The sequence below is a fragment of the Cyclopterus lumpus genome, chromosome 3, assembly GCF_009769545.1.
Source record: "Cyclopterus lumpus isolate fCycLum1 chromosome 3, fCycLum1.pri, whole genome shotgun sequence".
Classification (NCBI taxonomy): Eukaryota; Metazoa; Chordata; class Actinopteri; order Perciformes; family Cyclopteridae; genus Cyclopterus; species Cyclopterus lumpus.
This window is the reverse complement of record NC_046968.1, coordinates 20329107-20354417: the sequence shown is the minus strand read 5'-3', so window position 1 is coordinate 20354417 and position 25311 is coordinate 20329107. Positions and strand designations below refer to the sequence as shown.

The 25311-nt window shown below is 42.3% G+C and overlaps 1 protein-coding gene across 1 annotated transcript; it reads right to left on the bottom strand.

Moving 5' to 3' along the window:
- Positions 1–476: 476 nt before the first annotated feature.
- LOC117728881 (RNA polymerase II elongation factor ELL2-like) lies at positions 477–24990 on the bottom strand. The gene is made up of 12 exons (XM_034529805.1): positions 24853–24990; positions 24053–24100; positions 11101–11228; positions 9845–10008; positions 7611–7858; positions 6190–6314; positions 5720–5834; positions 4736–5222; positions 3955–4006; positions 3285–3456; positions 3112–3156; positions 477–2778 (listed from the first exon to the last, which is right to left on the bottom strand). Exons 1-12 carry the CDS (start codon positions 24988–24990, stop codon positions 2668–2670), a joined length of 1833 nt encoding a protein of 610 aa, XP_034385696.1. The 3' UTR covers positions 477–2667.
- Between the last annotated feature and the right edge of the window lie 321 nt (positions 24991–25311).

Here is a 25311-nt window from a genome sequence, read left to right as displayed (position 1 = left end):
AAAGTTCAGTGTGGTTTAATACATTATGCATAAAATGTTACTGAAGTCATTATTTACAATTTATAAACCCTTAATAAATGGTAAATTGTTAGAAAGCAGTACCATTTAGTTTACAGTGTTGAGTTCTATGAAATATTGCATGTTTTTTGCCTTCAATCATTTCTGGGGTTTCATCATTCCATGAGCTCTCTCGTTTCAGACACCTAATCAATAAACCAGCAAATGCAGCAAAGCATCACAGTGTGGTCGATTTTCAGACCACTGCACAATGTTGGGATTAAAGAAAACATTAATTATATAATCAATGAATGATGGAGATTACCTGCATCGGAAATTCAAAGAGAAAGGCTCAAAACAAAATCAAATCACTTTGATGTTTTTATTCCTTTGAACTTTGCACAACATAAAAGAGGTACACATCTGTAAAATGCAGTTCATAAAACATATACTCTTTTCTCCGACTCCTGTGACTAAGATGAGGCTTTCCTTTCAGCATGTAGTACAAAAACAAAAACACCTACTGTGCAGTACTGGTGCCTTATAAATAAATAGCTCCAGTCCAAAAAACAAAACACTTCATGATTTTTCTTTTGTAGCTTGTGATTAAGACTTGCACAGATAAATAAAATTAATTTAGTGCTTTTGGAAAAAATATTCCATCTTCAACACCAGTGATTAATTTATCCAACTCGCATATCCCACAGATAATTATGGTCTCCATCAAACTCAATAACCCACAGATAATTATGGTCTTCAAATCAACCACTTGATGCCATTATAACTGTCCCCTCTCTGAAACCTTATAATAATTCCCACCCACTAAATGATTGGAATAGATTATTTGAACTATTGTATCTTTTTTGTGCAGGAATTGGAGGAATTACAGGAATCCTACAGGAGACGATCATCCAATCAAACTTCTCCATGTGCTCAGAGCTGTCAACAGGAATATCAGCCGCAATATAAACCAAAGTGGTAGTCCTAATGAAAAGCACCTGACCACACATCTCAATGATGATTATGAAAAACAGAGAAGGATTACAAATGCAACGGATGAATGCGGAATGACGTCATAGCCAATCAAACTGTGCATTACTCTTTTTTTTTATTAAAATGATGAAACATTTCCTTTAGAAAGCAAACATATGGGAAAGCCACTGTTGGCATTCATTTGAACAGAGAAATGGTTAAAACAAGTTTAAATGTTACAGCTAACAATAATATAAGGCAGACAACAGATGTGTGTGGATAATGACTCCTTGTTGATATTGGCAGTTTTTTGGATTTTGTCCTATAAAAGTGTAATATTAAGGCTTCCATGTCATTGACTGCATGATAACATTCTGGACAATTACAATCTGCATGAATATTTTTAACTAGTCCACTGTCCCCTTTTTCAGACTGGGTTTAGTGCAACAACAACAACAACAAAAAAATGAATGGGCAATGATTATTAACTGGAAACTGAAGGCTAAAAAACCCTCCAGGCAAGTGTTTGACATAGTACCACAACTTTTTATGATAATCCCATTCACTCGTCACAACTGTGTCAGTTACGTAACATGTTCGTAAAACCTTTGATCTGCTCACAAACTCCAATCCAGCTACTTGGAACGGACAAACACTTTGATCTAACAAGACCTGACGCATCAAGCTGAGGAGACAAACAGCACAATAAAGGCAGGTGGCTTATAAATAAATACATCAGTAGTTCTAAAGAATGAAAACAAGAGAGAAAGACACCCAGTGGGTTAGAATACTGAAACTAGAACTGGGGACCAATAAACAATGTCATTAATGGCTTTGGGGAGGAAATGGTCCTTCTTCACACAAATATTACAACAGCCATCCAAGGCCAAGCATGATGGTCCCTTTACCAGTCACTCAAAAGAAAGGGGTGTGGTGAATAAATACTTTAAACACAAGTGCATTTGGGAGATAGCATCAACTAAATCTTAACATGTTAAACCATTTTCTCAGTGGAATCAGCTGCTTTTAAAATGTTAGCAAGTATTTTATTAGCAATAATTTGAAAATCTATTCAGATGAATTCAGGTGGAAAGTACAAGCCCCTTACTGCTTTTATTGCAAAAACACTTTATACATAACCTAAAAATATTATTTTCTACCAAGGAGTAAAATAATTTTACTTGTTTCCGATACAAAATCAACTTCTTTTAAAGATTTTATTAAAAATCAAGTTTTAATATCCTGATGCAAATGCAGCAACGGCTTTAAACTAGTCTTGCTTCCAGAAAAACGCCTGAAACATTAAGGGTTCAAGTCAAATGATCTCACACCATTTATATCATAAGACATGAAGGCTAAACCTGAAATAAAATTACTTCAAACAGTTCAGTTTTTTTTTGCACTGGGCCATTTCAAATCGAGTATCATGAATGAGGCAATGTTGATATGGAATTTAAAATGACACTGCATGTCTTTAAATCTAGAAAAATGGAAAGGAGAACACTGCATCGAGCAATGTATGACAACATGTGTCAAAAACAAAGTCAATAAAAGTCATATTTACTTCCTCTTACATATTTCCAATAAAATGGCTGACACTGACACTGGTTTTAACAACCTGGCAAAAACCATTAGGGCAATTTTGTTGCAAAGAAGTGCGTTCCATATAAAACAATCTGATAAAGGGGAGAGCCGATGCTATGAAGAAGCCTGAGAGACATCATAGTCTATGATTAGCTGTTTGATGTAAGACAGTTTCTCATGGAGATATTCGCAGCGTTTCTTCTCTTCCCGATAGCCTGGGAACCTCTATGGAGAGAAGAGAGAGAGAGAGTTAACACCAAAAAAAGGTTGTCACATCAGCTAGTATATCGAGGATGAGAAATACTGTATCTTCACTGATGAAGAAAAGGTGTAAATATATGGAGCAATTGCAGAATATATTTGAATACAATTGTCTAGTTTCAAACACATTTTAAACTAGAGACCATCATGTGATGGGATCACACGGCCGCAAAGCCAAATTGGACCAGACGGGTCAAGAAGGGGGACTTAAAGTCCCTTACCCCTACATGGGGTAGCAGGTGTGAGGATGAAACAAATCCAACAAAATAACTTAAACCATTTAAATGTTTGACCTACCTTTCGATACTTGTTGTACTTTTCTAGTATTTGGTCTTCCATTATCTAAATGATGCAAAACACAATTGGGTTATTTACATACATAATATTAATTGTGCTACATAAAAAACAATACTATTGAAATGATTGCATGCATGCCATGTATCAGATCACATCTGGTTGTAAATATGTACCTTATATTCTTGTGTGCCAGGGTGCAAGCTTTTCATCTTGGATCCTAGCTGAACAAACATGTGAGTTATGGTGGCGATCCTGGAGTGGAGGTCTTTGTATTCATCATACTCTGCACAGAAATCCTCCTGGTACCTTCCACGTTGCTCCAAACTCATGATGGCGCCATATGTTCTGCAAGAAGACACACAGACTATAACGTATATAACAATACTTTTTTATTCTAAAAAAGGCCACTTCCTCAAAAAAAAAATGTTGTAGTACCTCTTTAAGACACAAGATGGCAGCATAAAGATACAGATATGCTGTGCACCCCAAGTCCCATACTAACATACTATTTAGTTCCCCAGAAGATTCAGTACTCTCATATATGTGCAAAAGGGTCCAAGTTCAAGGTGCAATATAAGTCCCAATTGATGCATGCTTTATGCAACAGTGTGTACTTTGAAAGGGCCACTGCAGTGTGACACAAGCAAAACGTAAAATTACGTGATTTGGAATGCTGCTAAGGATAAAGATACAGGGGTGCATCCATTTATCACCACTGGAGACAATCTTTTATTGAATGTTTCAGTAGAAACTGTTATGAATGTTAACAATTGAAATAAATACAGTCCGTCTACTACGCATGAGGAGCACAACAACATTATTTTAAAACATTAAAACACTCACAGCACATAATCTGGCTTCTCCTCAGAGGCCACAGCATTTGTGATGTCAGGATCTGGAATGAAAGCACAGGATAACGAAAATGGCATGAGCTCAAGTTGAGCCATTACAGCCAACTGTATGACACTTTGTCATTGTCTGAATGTTAAGCAACATATTTTTGTTTTGCAAAATGCAGCATTGGAGTGTGCGCGTATGTGCATGGATGCCTGCGTGCTTGTGTGTGTGTGTGTGTGTGTGTCTGTGTGCGCCTCTAAGAGCTTGTGGGTATCAGGAGACCTGTCAGCTTAGAGACGCAAAGCACTGGTCGGGCTGTTGTTGAGTCAATCAGCCACATAACACACTGTGGACCCAAGAGAATGGACTTAAGAGAGCCAGCACAGTCATGCTTATGAGATTATGCTGTATAAATGAACCAGTGGGCTCTGTCAGAGAGACCTAACACACAACTGGTCATCAGCTCACAGTCTGTGTGGTTAACATGTTATTTTGTGGGCAAGTATGGAGAGACAACAGTGTTTTGGAGATGAGGCCACTGCCATATAACAGATGTAATATTCAGACAGAAATAGTCAGAGAAGCAATGGAGTAATATCTCCGAACTTTCTCCAAGACCGACCGCCCCATGGAAGGAAAAACAGAGGAAAGAGTTGAAATCCCTCAACAGCCCTCTTCATCACACGGTGTTGGATCTCAGAACACGATCAAACGGTATACATGCTAATTAATATCAGTCACAAGTACAGTCTGCGTAAAGAATAAGAAAAAGAAAAAAGGGGCTTACTGTCAAGTTTGTCCAGGCTCTGCTTGAGATCGGGACTCGTCTCCAACCATTCACTGCTCTTGTTGTCTTTTAACCTCTCCCGCTCCTTGTCTTTGTGCTTTTTAGATTTCTTCTTCCTGTGCTGGCTGCTGGCGAGCTGCTGCTGCTGAGCGCAGTCAGAGACCCCCTGCGGGGTCTGGTGGCTGCCTTCTTTGGGTTCTTGATCTGTGCTCTCTGAGACAGGTGTGTCAGAGGCGCTAGACAGTTTGTGCATTACAGGAAAGCCAATGTGGCCCCCTGATGAGCCGTTTTGGTTACCAGTATGGTTACTTGTCCGTTGAAACTCAGTCTTTGTGTGGAAACTGGGATTGAGCATAGGAGCTGCAATGTTGTGTCCTTTGTTGTCCAACGGTCCGTTTACTGTGGGCTGCTGTTGCAACTTCTGGTTCGCAGATCTTTGTCTCTTAACATTTAGCCTTTCCAGTGAGTCAAAAGGCACGGGACGTTTCTTGAAGGATAAAAAGACAAAAATAAACCGTAAGACTTTTTTAACAAAACCACAGAAACAACCCCGTGAGCTTATGTCAAACTACTTACAACACACCATTCACAGCCTTTACCTGTACTGTGTAAAGGTAAGCAGTCAACAAGCCAAAGACAATCTATATATACTTATTTACATACACATTCAAAGAATACTTAAATTACCAGCCGTATCATGACAAAACAGTGACAGATGAAGTAAAAATGACAAATCTGTTTTCATCTGTGAACAATTATATCCATAAATATCTGACAATTATATACATGGCTACACGCATCAATAATGTGTCAGTATGTAGGACGAAATGGAGGAAAGCTTTGGTGTGTAATGCCAAGGTGAGGGCGGTCAGACTATGTGTGTAGTATTGATGGTAGATATGATGGTTTTCTGTTAAAAACAATACATTTGTTTAAACAAATACAAAAAAACAGATTTGTCAAAAAACTATAATGGCCATTTACCACTGCAGGGTTTTTTGCTGTGCTGTGATGTAGCGTTGTATCCTCTGGGGTCTTCAGCATCGACACATTCTCTGAAAGATTCCTTGATTGTTGGCCGATAAGTGGCTGCAACTTCCTGTTAAACAGAAAGAAAGACAAAAGACAATTCACAGGTTAGACAAACAAAGATTCAACTTTAAACTTGTGTCACTGCAAAGTTATGCTGATTTACAGGTGAACTAATACAATAGAGTATGAAGATGCAACCGTTTCTTATTGTTGATTAGCACTTGTAGAAGTGTGTGAGAATGAGAGAAGAAGATGTGGAGAAGAGAGGAAAAGAGTTTCTATGTCCAATTAGCACTTTGTTAACAATAATCAACACAACACTTCCGAGATATATTGTCAAGCGAAGAGCCACTTGTATGTACACCCTCAAAGAGAAATAGCTACAGTGTAAGGTAGATTTAATTAGAGGTTTGTTGACCCACCTGGCCAGCAGCCTGCTGATCTGCTGCCTCTCCTCCTCGCTGTAGCCGGGCCAGTCCCTCTGCACATGCTTGTAGAAGTCATCCCTCAGCAGGTAGCTGCTGTCTTTGGGATTCACTTTTGCCACCTGAAATAAAACACCCCGTAAGATGTTACTTCTAACTCCCATTAAAGTATTTCCTGTCTTAATGCAATTTAATTTCTTAAAAAAAACAAAAAAAAACACATTTCCAATCTATTGTCTTTGATGTCATTTTAGATTATGTAAATTAATGTCCTGGAATCTAATGACTAGTGATCTGTCAGAATCACACCAGAATATTAAATATGCATGGGGCAGTATAAGTTTTGATGGTCTGTGTAAAATAAAATGTACACTCGTAAATGGGCCAGTTCCAAACTTGTGTTATCAGGATAAATCAGCCACCACATTTATCGAAACTATGGTTATGTCTTTTTTGTAAAAAAAGAAAAAAAAAGGTATTACGAGGAACATTCATTTTGTGTTAAATTTGCTGGCCCTGTGGATAAAAGCAATAATGTTTGCGAGCACCAGAATCCCTCTCGAAAACCCTCATTTTTACTGCAGCAGGGTCCGACAGTCGGCCCCGCTCAGTCCTGGTTCTCCCTTCCCTCCCCTCCAGTGGGCCCAGCAATATGGCCTTTATTTATAATAAGTGAGTAAAAATATTAACACTGTCACTAACTAGAGTCCTGGATGTGCTGAAAGTGGAACATCCAACATTCCTGAAAAGAAAACCCCTTTTTGTGAGATTCTGTTCCAAACTTAGAGTCTCAGGCTTTAACCTCCTCTCTAATCTCATCAGACTGACTTTCTCTGAGGACATTTATCTTTCTGGGGCCGCCTGACAGAGCGGCCCGCCCCACTGCAAACACAATCTGTGCAGAGACAATTACAGCATCGACCTAATTACACACATGCACGGACACGAAAACCACATGCAGGCGCACACATCAACAAGCACAAGGGCAGTAAATACAGACAGAGAGACAGAGACAGAGAGAGAGAGAGAGAGAGAGAGGGAGAGAGAGACAGTGACAGTGACAGAGAGACACACACACACAAGTAGCATGAAGTAAACATTTAGATCTCAAGTTTTAATTAAAAGCACAGCTAGCAAACTTTAGCATCCATTTTCTTTTTTTGAATTGAAAGGCTGTTTTTAATGGTGTTAAAGGCATTTTACAATGTGTTAATGGCTGGCTGTAAAGTTGTAGTCTTTATATACATCATATGCGTAGGCAGTGTGAAAATGTTTAGGTCAACACGAGGAAACAGTGACCACAATGTTTTTTTAAAGTTTGAATTCTACACGTCATATAAATTGACAAAACCTTGATGCGCAAACAGTAGATACAGTACAATATGTTTCTATATTGTGCACAAGTTATTTCTGCATACCTCCCCCAGTGTAGCACCCAGCTCGGCCTTATCCTTTGGGCCGGCTCTTTCTCTCTCCAGCCACAGCAGCAGCTCTGGTTTCCGGTAGGGTTTGAGAGCGAGGAGGTGGATGATGCGCTCCCTCAAGGGCTTTTGGGTCGGCGTGGCCATGCCGCCGTTCTTCTTGTTGTTGTTGGTGGACTGCTTATAGAAGCTGCTGTCTGATGCAGACAGCGGGGCTGGCCTCTTGTGGATTTTGACACATTTAGCTGAAGAAAAAAAAAAGAAAAAACAGATAGAGAGAACAAGATGTACGAGTGAAACAGTCATAAAGTGTAATTCTTAAATTGTATTTGTATTGCATTGCCTCCAAAACAGTTTAAAACTGTTTGTTTTGATGCATTGTATATCCAAAACAATTCTTCATGTTCAAATGTGTCTTAGTAAGTCACAAGATCTCTTAGGAATTTCCAGACATTTAGAGTTAAACTCAAGCTAATGAGAACCGATTCGTAAGCCCTGAGCAAGGAAACTCCACAACAGGACTTCTGTGAAATGTGTCATGCAAGCTTTAAAAAATAAAGCATTTCACATTTTTATGTAGGAGGTCAAACAAAAGCAGACGAGAGTTAAAAGACAAACAGATTTCACAATTCCCACCATTGCTTTTACCTGTGAAACATTTGCACATATACTCGCTGGTCTTAACTGGTTGGCTTGAGTAATGGGGTGCCCTTCATTAAATATCCTCTGCTAACCCAGCTCACATGTACATGTTGGCCTGCAGCTATTTGTCATTAGATGTAAACACCCCATTGATCATTGCTTACATCGCTGCTACAGGCCGATGGGGCAGGGAAAGCTATCTCTCTCTCTCTCTCTCTCTCTCTCTCTGTGTGCTAATCCCATTACAGGTTAATCTGCACTTTGAAGGTCAGAGTGGGGCGAAGCTACAGGAAAAGAACGCTTTCCTTTCAACCGCAAAAATATGTCCTGCCAAGTGATAACAACACTGTGCATGACCATTACGCTACTGGCAGCCATTAATCCTGATAAAAATACACAGAAGTATGTGCTAGTTATGGTGTGGGATGTATGCAGTGTTCATGAGTGTCTCCTCAGGCTGAAAGGCAAATGTAGGGTGCAGTAATTAAATGTTTCCCTATGGCCATATATGTTGCAAAGTCATCTTCGCCTGATGTTACACAATGGCCACAGTCTAAATTTGGTCTCAACCTCCTAGAGTTTAATCTTCCCTGGAGCTCCAGCACTGACACAGGGGTCCAGAATCAAGCCAAGAAGCTTTATTACATAACAATGGCAAAGGTTGGATAAGAGGAAAAAAAGTGCAAGAAGGAAGGAAAGTAGCTTCCCAGTTCATGTTTCTTCTCATATCAATAATATGTTGGAAGGTATAATTAAGGACACAGCAACACTTTGTCAAACGTTGCATGAAATGTGTTGCCTGTCGAAAATCAAATGGTGCAGCAACAAATGAGCCCCTTCTGAATTTCTGCTAGTCACTTTAGTGGCAAACCTCTAGGTAACATTTACATTTGTACAAGTTTTGCAATAACAGTGAGACATTTCTATACAATAATTAAGTTGTTGCAAAAAAAAAAAAAAAAACTAGTTACAGCCCCATGGAGCTAATGTTTTATCTTCGTAGGCCATATTTTAGAGATGCAACCCCCCATCAAACTACATTTCTCAATAGCAGAAACATGAAGAAATCTGGCTTTGAATCTTTGAATTGCGCTTCTATCTCTGAAATGATGGTTAAACACAGATGCTGACTTTGACCAATACAAAACTTACATTTCGCTAACACTCTTTTCAAAGCCAGACGTAGAGGTTAGACTAAATAGGACTGAACAACAACCTGACAAACAAAAGCCAAACATTTTACAAAATAGATAAAAGAGTGGAGAGCTAGCTTTTAGTCTCATTTCTACAACCTAAAATGCAGCCTGCACATCTGGTTTCATTACACATCAAAATAGGAAAAGATCTGGTTTCCAGCTTAAAGCAATGAACACAGGATTGTCTCATGTGAGGCACATATTCCGGTTGCTTTTATTGGTGCTATTATATTTCTATTTTTGTTTTTTTTATGACGACATTGAATCCACATTCAATTATCTGATCCCTCTCCAAGCTTAAAGCTGTTTGGCCTCTCCCCCATTAAAACCTGCAGATGTATCATCCTATGAGCCTGTGTTTTTACTTCTCAGAGACCTCTGGTCTATTCTTACTTGGATGTGTGGCTCCGGGTTTAATCTCAATGGCAGAGCGACTCCAGCTGTCCTTCTCCACCTGAGACATCCTCTCACGGGTCATCTGGTAGGAGTCGTCAGTGGCGCACACTGTGATCTTGTCCTGGATGATGCCTTGACCTTCCAGCTGCTCGCGGCCGTCACTGCAAAACAGACACAAAGAGCCATTGAACCGCAGGGCTTTCTGCTGGCTGTACAGCAAACACTGTAAAGACAAGGGCCTATAAGCTATCTTAGGGCTAGCAACATGGACGCCATGCAGAATAAAGTGGCTTTGTGGTGAGAGCTGGCTCAGACAGGTCTATGGTTACTGTATGTTAAGTCACACACTAGATATAGCTCTGCAGTCCGCTGCATGTGAGAAAGCCACATATCCTGGTTCAAAGCAGGATAGAGCATGTGGGAAATCACCAGAATAAGTGTGGCTCCTGCCAGCACAATTGCAAAACAAAGATCGTCTTGGACAAAAGTAAAAATAGTTTAATCCATGAACCTGGTCCGCATTAATGCAGTCAATAAATCAAGGACATACTATGATGCAAAGTTTTAAAAAAAATGAAAGCCTTTTCCCCCTTATCCCATATTCATAACACAATAATAAACAGGACTGACCAGTGATGATTTCTCCTCTTAATATCAAAACTAATGTGAGGGAAGCGAGAGCAGGATCTCGCCCTCACGCTGTTATGTTGTTTGTCGTGGCTCCAGATGCTGACTGGAGCCACGACTTAGAGTTCAGCCCACAGTCAGCCATCTGGCAGCAGGAGGCAGCAACAGAGCATAACTCTGTTTCCAGGCATATCCACTCCATAAACAAGGCATCACAGGTCTCAGTAATGAGAGGGTCAGCCCAGAAATATACAGGAAATTTAAAGGGCCCCATCCTGTGTACAGGATGTCTCTCTTGATGCCCTCAGAGACGTGGACACACAGAAAGCAAAAATAAAGATGACAACAAGGTACCGTCAAGTAGATCCGTTCAAACACTGTCTAAAATTGTTTTGACTGATAGATCTGGAACATTAGCTAATTAAGCTTAGCTTAATTAATTACAGAATTTGCCTTTGCAAATATTTATATATGTTGAGAAGTTTTTCTTGGAGCTTAAGACAGGATCCTGAATCAGGATAAAAGCAGGGTAACGTTTTCAGGGAAACATTTTTAAATAGTGCTTGATTTACACTTGAATGCATGAAAACACAGTAGTAGTAACTTTCAGTTGATTTACTCCATACCTTGAAACGTATTGATGGATGCAGTCAAAGCTGGCTTGAGGTTGGTCTTTGCTGTCGCTGGATAAGTAGAAGGAAAAGACGCGAAGAGCAGTAGGTGACTCTGGTGTGGGAGCTGGGATCTTGATGTACTACGCAGAAGAACAGGAGAAGTACAGATTTTACTGAACAAAAACTTCTAAGCAGATGATTGGCAAAATATTGCACAAGCAAACACCCAAAACAAAGTACCACGTGTGCCAGTTCTTCCTTCCTGTTTTTGTAAGGCTTTTATCTGTATAAACAGGTTATTTGTACGTGTCCATAATAATACACGACTGAAATGATACCAGACAGTTATTTTAACTTGCCAGTGTTTTCTTAAGACCTCTCAAGTTCATGCATCTTTCCTTATTTTTCAAACTGTCAACTTTTTGTTGGGAAAAGCAATCACCGACTCAGCAGAATTTCAGAGACAAACTCTGCTGCCAAATACATTGCAGCCAAGAGCACAGGGCCATCCAAACACAAGGTTTATGCAATCACAAAAAGAAAATAAATCATCTTTTTTACAACTTAACAGCCCAATGGAAAGACTAGACACTGGCAAATGTAGCTAAAAGCTCCTAAATACATAGTTCATCCTAAAATAATACTACCTCTAAAAGCCTGCTAGTATCGACTAGATGTTGCACCATTAAATGGAACAAACTGACATATCAGAAGATCAGCCAACAATAGCATTCTTAGGAGCATGAATGTGCTCAACAAATGTAATGGCAGTTAGTCCAGTAGATTATGGGAAATATATCATCTGCTGCTCATTAGTTTAAAAAAAGGAAAGGATTCATCCTCTGGGGACCAATATTCCTTGGGTGGAAAGTTTGGTCTGATGATAAGAACAATATAAAAAGGTCAGGGGTTCACCAAAACATGTATAACCTTCTACTGAGGCACGCGAATATCCACAGAAAGAATAATGAGCATTATGAAACAAATCCAAGTACAGAACGATATGTTGGGAAAAGCGTACTGAATCCAGATGACATGCATTCCTTCAGACGATGGGAAGAAAGGACATGCATGACCTGATAATCGTCACTGGAGACAATCTGACAATCTGCGAGATAATGTGAACTTGTAAACATGTAGTACAGCAGTTGGACTACAAAGTACTTTGTTTACAATGGATGATCGGTTTAGAAACATTACAATGAAATAAAATGTCATATATGCCTTTGGGAAACACAAACACGGCAATCCACCACTTATGCTGCGTTCATAGCAAAAGTTCGCAACGCTTTTGGTGTGAACGCAGCCACATGCAAGTCTGCGTTGAGATGTGATGAAAACAAGATGTGCCACACACACAAGCGAGCGAGCGAGAGAGAGACTTTGTGCCGCTCTGTAACTTTAAATAAATCTCTTTGGGTAAACAATGTTTTTAAGAGTCCGCTCCACTGAGGCGTCCATGAGATCTCCTGGCAGACTCAGTGGAGCGCAGCAGAGCCAAGGCTGCAACCTCCAGGGCAGACAAATGCACACATGAAAACACACGCACACACATATAATAACAGATCAGGCAAAATGAGGATCAGAGAAAAAGAAAAGAAAGAATCTACACTGATTTGACCACTGAAAAAGATGTAATTGCTTGTTTTTGAGAGCAGAATTCTGAAATACTTCTCTACTTCACTGGTATTTTCATTTAGCTGTATGGGAACTGTTCAGCACTACACTACAGAGGCACCACAGGAGTTTTAGGGTGCACTTGAGTGAGAGTAGGGGAGAAAAGGCTACAGCAAGTCAGGAACTTCAGGAAATATAGTAAGTTAAATCTTAGAGTGAAAGGTCTGTGTGCAGTGGAGATCCCCACTGTCATCACAAGTATTCTTCACTGCCTCCTAACTGCGTCAGCGAAGTCAGCCGTTATCCAGCAATCCCATTCTTCACGCTGCAGGCAGCTCTGCCATCTTTTTTTGGGGGTGTGGGAAGCAGCTTTAAGCGTAAAGTTATCCTGGGGGATTTCCTTTGATTTATACGGCTGTGTCCCATTGCTCCCACATGAGGCCAACCCACTCATTCAACCATGTCCACCTGTGTGTGACACTGGCATCCACATAAGCTACAGCGGGTGGGAGTATGACCTCACATGTATGGTATACAGGCAAAGGTTTGCTAGCATGTTTTCCATATTCAATTAAATATGTTGTGTTTATAGCTTAGTCCTGCTGCTCCAAAATAGCAGGTTTAAGGACAACATACGTTTAAATATTCCTCATACTCATGAGTTTATTTTTTTACTAATGTACGAAGAATCCACATACTGCTTTATGGAATGTTTTTTTTAAAATCAATAGGTAATTCAAGTTTATTTTAAAATATTTAACGTTTAACTTTATTTTGTGCAATTTGTCAGGTAAACTGGTTATAAATTTGTTTTTTAAAAGGCTGTGCACTGAATCTGAACTAATCATTCATCAGTATGGCCTTTTGCTCTTGTGCTGTCCTTAAAAGTCACATCAGATGTTTTGATGCAAGTGTGCAACAAAGCAACAGAGAAGTTGGTTCTCCTCTCTTATCAGCGCGCTGCACATGTCTTTACATGCAGGCTTTCACCACAGGAATTCATACTCACTACACGGCCGAGCACTGCCAGCACTGAAACACACAGGCCAGCTTGCTTGTAGCATGTGTGACATTACTTATGATCGAATGATCTCGAGATGATGTAATATCTGCCTGTGTATCCCATCAATGATACACACATAAAGCTTCAAGGCTAATGTCTCATTGTTTGTAAGAGACGGAGGACAGAAAACATGCTGTAAACACAGTGGAGAGCTAGTCAGAGAGATTATTTCTCACCATGAGACAGTTTTGTTAGAATTTCACAAGATCATAAAAGTACTTAATGACCACTTAGACATTTCCATTAACTAAATAGTAATGAGTTTAAAGCCTTGTTATTTTAACATCCAATGTGGTGCTACAGATAAAGATGGTGATTAGCACCATCTTTATGAATATGAAGATTCATAAAAGATGATGTATCCATCCATCCATCCATCCATCCATTATCAGCCGCTTATCCGGGGTCAGGTCGCGGTGGCAGCAGGTTCAGCAGGACGACCCAGACTTCCCTCTCACCCGCAACACTTTCCAGCTCATTCTGGGGGATCCCGAGGCGTTCCAAGGCCAGCCGGGAGATATAATCCCTCCAGCGTGTCCTTGGTCTTCCCCGGGGCCTCCTACCAGTTGGACGTGCCCGGAAAACCTCTAATGGGAACCACCTCAGCTGACTTTCGACACGAAGGAGCAGCGACTCGACTCCAAGCTCCCCCCTGATGTCCGAGCTCCTTACCCTATCTCTAAGGCTGAGCCCGGCCACCCTACGGAGGAAGCTAATTTCGGCCGCTTGTATCCGAGATCTCGTTCTTTCGGTCATGACCCAGAGTTCGTGACTATAGGTGAGGGTTGGAACGTAGACCGACCAGTAAATGGAGAGCTTTGCCTTCCGGCTCAGCTCCCTCTTCACCAAGACGGACCGGTACAGCGCCTCTTTTACTGCTGCAGCCGCACCGATCCGCCTGTCGATCTCCCGCTCCACCTTACCATCACTCGTGAACAAGACCCCGAGATACTTGAACTCCTTCGCTTGGGGTAGGCAGTTTGCCCCCACCTGGAGGGAGCAATCCGCCGGTTTCCGGCAGAGCACCATGGCCTCAGATTTGGAGGTGCTAACTCTCATCCCTGCCGCTTCGCACTCGGCTGCAAAACGCCCCAGTGAATGCTGGAGGTCACGGTCCGAGGAGGCAAACAGGACCACATCATCCGCAAACAGCAGAGAGGCGATCCCGAGACTCCCGAACCGGATCCTCTCCGCCCCCTGGCTGCGCCTAGATATCCTGTCCATGAAGGTCACGAACAGGACCGGTGATAAAGGGCAGCCCTGGCAGAGGCCAACACCCACCGGGAACGTGTCTGACTTACTACCGAGGAGACGAACACAGCTCCTACTGCAGGCGTACAGAGACCGGATGGCCCGTGCCAACGGGTCCGGCACCCCATACTCCCGCAGCACCCCCCACAAAAAACCCTGAGGGACCCGGTCGAAAGCCTTCTCCAGGTCTACAAAGCACATGTAAACTGGTTGGGCAAACTCCCAGGACCCCTCCAGTAATCTTGCGAGGGTAAAGAGCTGGTCCACTGTTCCACGACCGGGACGGAATCCGCACTGTTCGCCTTGAATCTGAGGTTCGACAAGCGGTCGGAGCCTCCTTTCCAGCACCCTGGCATAAGCTTTTCCCGGGAGGCTGAGCAGTGTGATACCACGATAGTTCGAGCACACTCTCCGGTCCCCCTTCTTGAAGATGGGAAACACCACCCCGGTCTGCCAGTCCATGGGCACTGTTCCCGACCCCCATGCGACACTGAAAAGGCGTGTCAACCAAGACAGCCCAACAATGTCCAGCGCTTTCAGCATCTCAGGGCGGATCTCATCCACCCCTGGCGCCTTGCCACCAAGGAGCTTTTTGACTACCTTAGCAACCTCTGCCAGGGATATGGGTGAAACCACCCCAAAGTCTTCCGGCGCTGCCCCCTCTCCGGGGGACATGTTGGCCGGGTTTAGGAGTTCCTCAAAGTGCTCTTTCCACCGCCCGACGATGTCCCCACTCCGGGTCAGCAGTATATAAATGCTTATACAATTAGCCAATAAATAAATTAGCTGATCAACCAGAAAATGAATCCTAAACTATTTTCAGTATCAATCAACACATTAAAGTAACATGTGATGTTAAAGGTGTCGCTAGTCGTAACAAGCTAAAGAGCGAAGAGAGTGAACATTATAAACATCAGCATGTTGACGTTGTTATTGTGGGCATGTTGTCATGTGCCCAAGCACAACCTCACAGGCGGATTTAGACTCTTTTTGCAGTTAAGTCTCACTGTTCTAATCGATGTTTTCCTTGTTTTAAGCTAAAAAGCTCTAGGCGCCCACTGTAAGCTAGTCAGCACGCAGACACAAAGACACAATTGACAAGCTTGTGAACATAGTGGAGCATTTACTAGCCAGAACGTGGAGACCACAAACAAAGCTAAAGGGAGGGTAAATATTGAACTTACATTCGTCGGAGGAACTCAAAAACGACTAACTAATGCTAATGTTGCTCGATGTGTAAGCCTTCTGTTTGCCAACAAGTTTGCTATACGTCAAAGTGTATACAGCTTATTGTGCTGCCCCCATGTGGCAAAACAAATATGCAGGTTTAAGTCATTTCTAAAGCAAACATACCAACCCATCACTCACTCCAGCTTCTGAAATGTGAGAATGTATAGCCCTTTATAAAGTTTATGTAATGTTAAACTTAATATATCATTGTTTTAGATTGTTGGTCAAACAAGCAATTTGAAGGGCAGCTTCCTAATACCTACAATTATGATAATCATTAGTTGCAGCTCTTATCTCCCTAAAAAAAAGGAGAAAAAGGGCTACGGTCGATGTCTACTTGGCTGTTGTACTGAGAAAGCACAATTTTCTAAATAGAAAAGGTTCACTGTCTGCCTAGTAAATGCTGCTCATGTGGATTCCTTGAAACAGCCAAATGGTGAAGAGCCCTGTTGCTTGTTTTGGATTACACTTCCAGTTAAAGCCAACTTTCAAGTGTGATTTCCTGGGAGTTATTGGTGCATTGAAAGGTTTGACAATGGGAACCAATCTGTAAGAGTTTTTTGTGAGTTAACACATCCATATTTGAGGATGCCTGGAAGAGCTGCAGATGAAAAGCACTTTTAGGTGAAAATTAAGTGTGTTACATTAGTTTTAATTTAGTGTTTGATACAAAGCCTCTGCTACTCAGTCAGTGAGGAGATCATCCTCCAATCTTCCTCCACAGTAACAGCAATTAATAATGTATGGCCTCTGTGTTCACCGAGTTGTGCCATCAGAGGATTTCAGCTGTTGCAAACGCCCAGCATCGCACCCTGGGGCACTGGCTGGCATTAATCCAGTGGTGGCTGCTCGTATGACCTCTGCGGGTGGCCTTAAAGACCCCCGCCATGCCAACTACAACAAGCACTCTCTTTCCCAGACACTGGGGCCCGCATCACTGCCTGGTGCATTCTCCTGAGAGACACACATGGCAATTCAAACAGAGAGGCGCTGTTAATAAAAGGACTTAAAGAATTCAACTTAACATCAATAATGAAATATTTATTGTCTTCCTTTCAAGTAAAATATTCAGGGAATCTGTGGCTTGCTCCGGATCTTTGAGATTCTTGAATGAAGCAAAAGAAAACTAAAAGCAACAAAACAGGCACTAATAAAGAAAAAAAAACAAGATGGCAAAAACACTTGCTGGCAAGGGTCTATGCATTAGAAGTGAATACAAATATTGCCCTACACTTGGGAGTGACTTACGACTGAGTAATTCTCAGTGACCCCGAAACGCCAAAAGGCAAAGAGGCAAACCTAGAAAAGTGTGTTTCAACATATAATGCATTCGTTGAGCCCAAATCATGAGCCCCGGTGCCAACTAACTTCACATATTCACCTCCAGACAGGCAATTCTTAACCCAAAACATGCCTCTGTAACTCTTAACATTTCCCATTCTCATTCTAATTACCAAAGCTCGGGCAGTCTCCCCCTGGTTGATCCGTCTTCATTATTGCCTCTTCTGCCTTCGTCACCAGAACATTTAAAAACTTTCCCATTTTTGATCTGTGCCATCAATCTCTCTCGAAGGCATTACTTTTGGCGTATGTCTTTGTGTCCATCTGTTTTTCTCCGTCTGCAAGCTTCACAACTTGTTGCTTCAATTCAGCTGTTCGGTTGTTTCTGTGCATCTGCTCTAAAATTGTCAAACTTGAATGCAGTCTGTCAAAGGAAAATTATCTGAAGGCTCATTCTTTATGCACATACAAATTCAAGCAAATCAAATAGATGGAATGAGATGAGACTGCTTCACGGGTGTGACCAAGCTTGCAGGAGAGAGATGTCAATCAAACACTCCAATTCGCCTCATTAAGATAAGTCGACACTGAACTGAACAGAACACTCCCTCCATTTCACACACGCATAAATCAGCACATACTCATTACCTTGGGCCTCGGAAAATGTTGGGCATGCACTAGTTAATTAATCATGTTGGAAAAGAGAATTTAAACTTTTCACCCCACCAGCTTATGCAAGCAGCCGCTTCAGGTTTGATATGTTGTTACCTGCAGTATTGAATGGCACCTCTATCCATAAACCGGAAATACTAGTATGTACAGTGCTATCTGTGATTATGGGTTTTACACTTTATTCTGCAATTGTGTGTCTGCATGTGGGTGTACGTCTGTACATTTCGAAAATACGTCTGTTGTATTCATAATAATGGAATCTTTTTTTAAGATAAAGACAATTTAAGGTTAAATGTTTTCATCTTTCATCACATTAAGGTAGTGGTTCCATTTACCCCCTGACCCCCCCGAAAATGTAAGGCTTTGTCATAACCTACAGGAAACTTAAGCACTGCATATAAAAAGAGAATAGAGGGAAACTCCAAGCTATTACTACCAACTACTTTTCATCTCCCTCATTTCGACCTCTGTGACATCTAATTGCACTAGAAAGCAACCTAAATGTACCACAAGACTGACAGACAATCACTTAACTGGGTCGTCCTTATAGCCACAGGGTTGGCGGTTTGATCCCTGGCTCCTACTGGCCGCATGTCAAAGTGTCCTTGAGCGAGACGCTGAACCCCGAGTTCACAGCAGCCCGCCCGCTTAGGTTAAATACAGAGGTCAGATGTCATGCATGCATGTGACTATTGAAGTTAGAGTTAGTGGTTAACTTGGTTATGGCAACGTCAATTTTGAAAACCTTGTTTCGACAATATGTGTACTCAACCTATTCCCTTAAAGATGATGTCAGGGTAGTTTCACTTGAAGTCACAATGACATCATATGAATCAGTTATGAATCCCAGTGATGGAGTAACATCTGCAGTAGAAAGCGAAATCGAAAAATATACTTGGTATCACAACGAGCAGAGCCATGCAGTGGACATTTGGTAGAGCAAACAAGTCAGCCTTTACAATTAGTTTTAAACATAATTTCGCGTTACATTTATTTGTATCATTAAGATTGTTTCTCTTCTGGTCTTTTTGTTTTCTTATCACTTTTATGGACACACAACACAAGTTTTAAAACAATAAAAGTAAAGACAGTTAATATGTGTGGCGACAGTATCTTAAAATCAGTCACAGTTCCCTCTTTACTGTCATAAATGTCTCCACAAGTTGAAGACGCAGGACGGCAGTGGCTCATTTTCCTGGCTTTATCAAACTATAAAGTCGATTGAACAACAACTGTGAGAGACTGCTGTCGGTGCACAGGGCTTATGTTTCCTGCTAGCTTTTGGTTGAATGTGGGGTCTGGGTGTAGATCTCATGCAGGCTATTGTTTCCACATCCTCTGCAGCCTGAGTAATGGCCTTCTGAAAACAGGCCGTCTTTTGTTCTGGCCTCCTCGGCTCCAGAGTGGGATGCCATGGCACTGCTTCCCCTTTCTGGTTGATAGGAGGAGAGGGAGGAGGTGCAGGAGGAGGGAGTGAAACCTGTCGCCACCACCGCTGTCTGCTATCAGCAGGAGGCAAGTCACTCTGGGCCCGGTGCTAATGCAAACCGTGTGCATGTGTGTGTGTCTGTGCTAATCCAGCGTGAGCAAAGAGAGGCTCAGCTCCAGCTCCTCTCACCAGGGTGTAATCAGCATTACTGCCACTCATAAGGCTGAGGAGGAAGAAAGACTAGAGTCTAGACATCAGCCAAAAATCTCCGCCACTGGCTTAGACACACAAGGACAGAGACAAATGTATACATACGCTCAGACAGCCAGCCAGCCACCACCCTCATCCTCACTAAACAAAACTTCTCATCATCTCATCACAAACAAAAGAGACAAATCGTTCCCAGGGCCACAAGTTGACACATGCCATTTAAGAAGAGTCCCCTCCCCAGTGGAGGGCAGCCATACAAAACACAATGTGTGTCTGTGTCTCCGGCCGAGTGGAGGAGCAAGGGACGGGGGGCAGCAGAGAAGGACATACAAAGAGAGAAACTAGAGATTCTGCGTGCTTTCGTGTGTGTTTATGATCCCACAGTCAATTAGTCAATGCTTGGAGCTACGCAGGGTCTTCTCCCTAACCGAGTTCCACATGCTGGCACTTGGTGATTAATGTGGCTGCCTTTAGTGGGAAACAGTGCATGTAATCAAGCCCCAGTCTGTAATCGCCTTCCATTCCTTTTCATTTGCAATTTCAGAAGGACAGAGCTACTGCCAGAGCTGCAAGCTCCAGTATTTGGGGGAGAGGAGGTTAGGCATAAATGAAGAGGGGGGAAAAGGAAGGGTGCTGTGCCAAAAGCATCCCCCGAGGCCCCCCCCCCCCTCCAATGCCAAAAACGATAAGTCTCTGGCAGGTGCCACAGGGCCAAACACTTCAACACATTGTGGGTCACCTCCTTCTGTCGTCCCAAGCTAGGTGGGTTCTTCCAGAGATTGCTCTGTTTGCACACATGCAGGACTATACCATGAAACACGTGTGTGTGTGTGTGTGTGTGTGTGTGTGTGTGTGTGTGTGTGTGTGTGTGTGTGTGTGTGTGTGTGTGTGTAGGTGCGTGCGTGTGTTTGTGGGGGGGGGGGCAAGTGCCCTTTTATGCCTCATTAGCTCAGTGTCACAGGACACGTTCCTCATCTAGTCAAGATGTGCTCCATATCTTCAAGCTGCTTAATCGGAAAGAGAGCACATCTTTCGAGAGCCGGAGCCGCTGGATCTCAGAGGGCCACTTGAACGCGCCATGTATATATATATATATATATATATATATATATATATATATATATATATATATATATATATATATATATATATCATACATAACCTATACAGTATACTGAAGAGATCACTGAAGTGCACTGAAAGCTCATTTACAATGTGAAAAAAGTCTTAATTGCCCTTTTATGTGTCAAGATGATTTATGCATAGAGAACCTTATTACAGAGCATTATATTGCAGTCATGTAGATAATATTCCAATTTCTATACCTATGTCTTTGACCATTTAGCGCCCACTGCGATGGAAGCAAAAGTGCAACCCCCCCACCCGCAGATGCCCGATTCAAGTCGAGACTTCAAACTTTGGTCATGGGTAAATAACTGGATGTTTGCAGTGCTCTCCCTTTTGGTCTCTACTCCATTAGATCCACAGCAGGGAAGTTTATATTATGTTGGGCACAAACAAACCCTGAGGGCAGGCCACAACACATCTGGGCTGACTGTACTCGATTCAATTTGGGTGATCCAAAGAGGTTGACAACACACAGCCTGCATTCCCCCGCTCATTGTTATTCAAATCAGAGGAGACAACACACAATCAGAGGGGGACTCTGAGGATCTCAGCGTAAACACACACACACAAATACACTCGAATGCAGACACTCATAGAAAAGCAAGTGCCAAAGATCCCTTCTCTTTCATACACACACACACACACACACACACACACACACACACACACACACACACACACACACACACACACACACACACACACACACACACACACACACACACACACAAACACACAAACACACACACACACACACACACACACACACACACACACACACACACACACACACACACACACACACACACACACACACACACACACACACACACACACACACACACACACACACACACACACACACACACACACACACACCGAGAGAGAGGGTCCTTGGGGTATCCACTTCGGTCCTGCCGGGCAAAAGACTACTGCACAATGGGCAGAGGAGGCAGGATAGAAACAGGGAGGTGGGACATGAATAAATCATGGCTTTAGACCACACAGGACACAGCATAAACACACGCACACACACAGAGATAAAAAAACAAAACAACCTGCCACACCCACGCAGTAGCAAACGAATCCAAGCATTTAATGCATCAAAATTAATGCGGATGCACAGCATGCAGTACGTCACTCACACACACCACTTAGGCATACAAGATGTATTCTCTCTCGCTCTCTCTCCACACACACAGAGAGAGAGAAAAAGTGGGACTCCAACCTGGGAATAAGCCAGGAAAATTAGCAGGGCAGAGTTCGTGTCATCTGCAGAGCTATTACTGCAGCAAAATTGTGCCAGCCACACGCACACACACACACGAACTTGTAAATGTCTGAGTCAGACACACAGGGAAAGCTAATGCAAACTCATGATGCCTCACGCTGTAATCAAGAGCATTATGCCTCCTGTGATTACCTCTAAACATTAATTTGGCTAATAACTCAAGCTCTTGGCGCCACAGGGAGCAGAGTGTGAAAAAGCAGTGGTGCAAAGATGGACTGTCACGGTGTAATACCTAAGATACAGGCCTCCAGTCTCCAAACACGTTTTGAGTCAGTATCTAAAACAGCACTGTGATATATTTGACTAGCTCACGAGTCTCATCCATATTGAGAACCATGTAATCAATGTAATCTGTTTATTGTTTCTGTTAAAAGGCATTTTACTCAGGACAAAGCCAGTGACCTACTAAATAGACTAGATTGATGCGTGTCCATTTAAACGCGCTTCATTTTACGGGCATTAGTTTCTCAGATAAAATGGGTCTGAATCCAATCATAAAGCCATGTTTTATGGCGGACTACTTCTCGGAAGAAAACTATGAAGCTGTGGAATGGATTTCTCGTAATTTAATGCCACACATATTCCTGTGAAGGCCTCATGCCTTTGCAATTAGGATATACAGAGCCAGAACAAAAAATGAAAGAAAAAAAACCAGCAGCTGACCAACTGACCTCTAACCTCCAACACCCCGAGCAGGGAACAATTCTCAGGCAGACAGTCCTGTGGCAGTTTATGCTGGAGCTTGTGTTGAGACTCTACTGAAACTACCTGGATTAATTAGAAAGCCCCACCCATCAGATCATAATAATAGTATGGACACTCTTTTCAGTTAAAAACTAACTTGTGTACCTTAGAGCATCAAATTCAGCCCAAGTATGAGCAACACACACTCCAAGACCACACACACACTTACAGGTTTAATCCAGTCTGTTAACCACACAAGCCCCTTCACAAAACTCACCACCACTCAGCTCCTCCTGTCGTGACAGGAAGGGGGTTGCAACTCTTTCCAACCAGCCCATGCAATTAGAATTGACTTAAAAGTAAAGTATTCCCCAAGGACACAGCTGCTCCCGACTTTAGTCAAAACACACATAGTTCAGGCCAGATACGGCAGATTATGATTCAGTTTCAAGAGCATCACTGGTGCTAGAGTGTCTAAGTGTACAACATGCAGTGAATACACACTCATTTGAACGTTCATTTCCACAAATGAGAACGATGTGGTGCACGAAGTTATTCTCCGTCACTGAAGGCTCCTCATTTGACTTACGATAACTCCTTTTCTCTACTGCAGACTCTGCCTCTGTCAGTGTGTGTGTGTGTGTATATTTATGTGTATATGTGTGTGTGTGTGTCCTTTTTTCCCAGCACCGCTCACTGACCTAACAAAGCCTCTCCACAGTCACCAGTCTGACCCAGTAACCTGCATGCCTCCTATCTGTTGGGGATGTCCAGCTATAAGCTCCCACCTCAGCGCTAATGCGGTATGGTGGGACGCGCGAGTCAACAGCCATAGGTGATGAACGAAAGCTTCTTTGAGTTGGTAGAATTTAAGAAATTATTTGGCATATGCTCGTCTTAACTTAATGTCCCGGTGATATGTTGCCTTCTTAACAAAACCATCAATTTAAAGAACTGGGCTAAGGCCTTGGTGTATGCGGATGAATATCCCTTGGTTTAAAAAAAGGTTATCTGCATTTTGATCTCATCAGTTGTTGCTGGATTTAACAACATAACACAGTGCACACTTCGCTAAACTTGTACAAGAGTAATAAAAACCACAACTTACCCCTTGGTTTCCTTTGAAACAAATGGATGGCTCACTTGGTAAAGAGATCTGAGGTGAGAGAAAGAGAAAAGGCATTTATTGTGACTTAGTTCCACGCATTAACACAGCTCTGTAATCTAAATGAGTCCAGATAACAAAAATATACGCTGTTATGTGTTTACACGTAAGTAACGCACTCAATGATGCCCGTGTGCTTTTAATACTATCTACTGGAGCTAATTATGAGAATAGCCTACTTATCAATCAATTTGGCAGAATGCAGGCTCTCTGCTTTACTTTGAAGCACAAGGACGGCTTCCCAGCAAACAGCTGACGGGCTCCTCTTTCCCGACAGTCACAGGGTTCAGTCGTGGTATGCTCCTCAGCGATGGAGCCAATTGATTCAGAGGTGACTCTAAACTAGTTGGAGCGACTCTCATTTATTTATTTATTTATAGCTTACTAAAACTAAATAAATAAAAAGAGAAACAACTATCCATACAAAAGTAATTCAACAAAACTGCGACAGTGAGACAACTTTTGAAAACACAAATAAGCTCAGCCGACAACTTTAACAAGAGTAAAATCATCTCCAAACACACACGCGCGCGCGCACAAACAAACGCACACACGCACACACACACACACACACACACACACACACACACACACACACACACACACACACACACACACACACACACACACACACACACACACACACACACACACACACACACACACACACACACACACACACACACACACACACACACACACACACACACACACACACACACAAACTGCCGAGGTAAAGGTACCTTGAGTTGTTGGTAAGCCTCCAGCGCTCTGATAGCCGTGTCGGTGAGCTTGACATGGTACAGCGTCCTGTTGGGGCTGTTTTTGTTATTTTTTCCACAGGAGAGCCCGTAGTGGTGCTCCTGCCTGAGCGAAGCCATCGCTGGCTTTTCTCTCTGCCCTGCAATTAAAGCTGCTTTCCTCTCTCGGCTCAACACTCTCCCTGAAACGTCACGGGGTGGGCGGAGCCACGGCAACAACAGCACAGCACAGCAGACTGTACACTGCACTTCGCCATGGCGTTTACTGCCAATGTAATATCTAAAGAATTATTTGTTTCTTTAGAAGAAAAAAAAAAATCATCATCCAAAATATCGTTATTCTGTCGATCTCCATATTTGTTTCCTGGTTTGTCCCTTGACAAAGCATCTGGAGGATTATTGCATAGGATTTAAATCTTCCTTTTTTTCCCTGTAAGATCT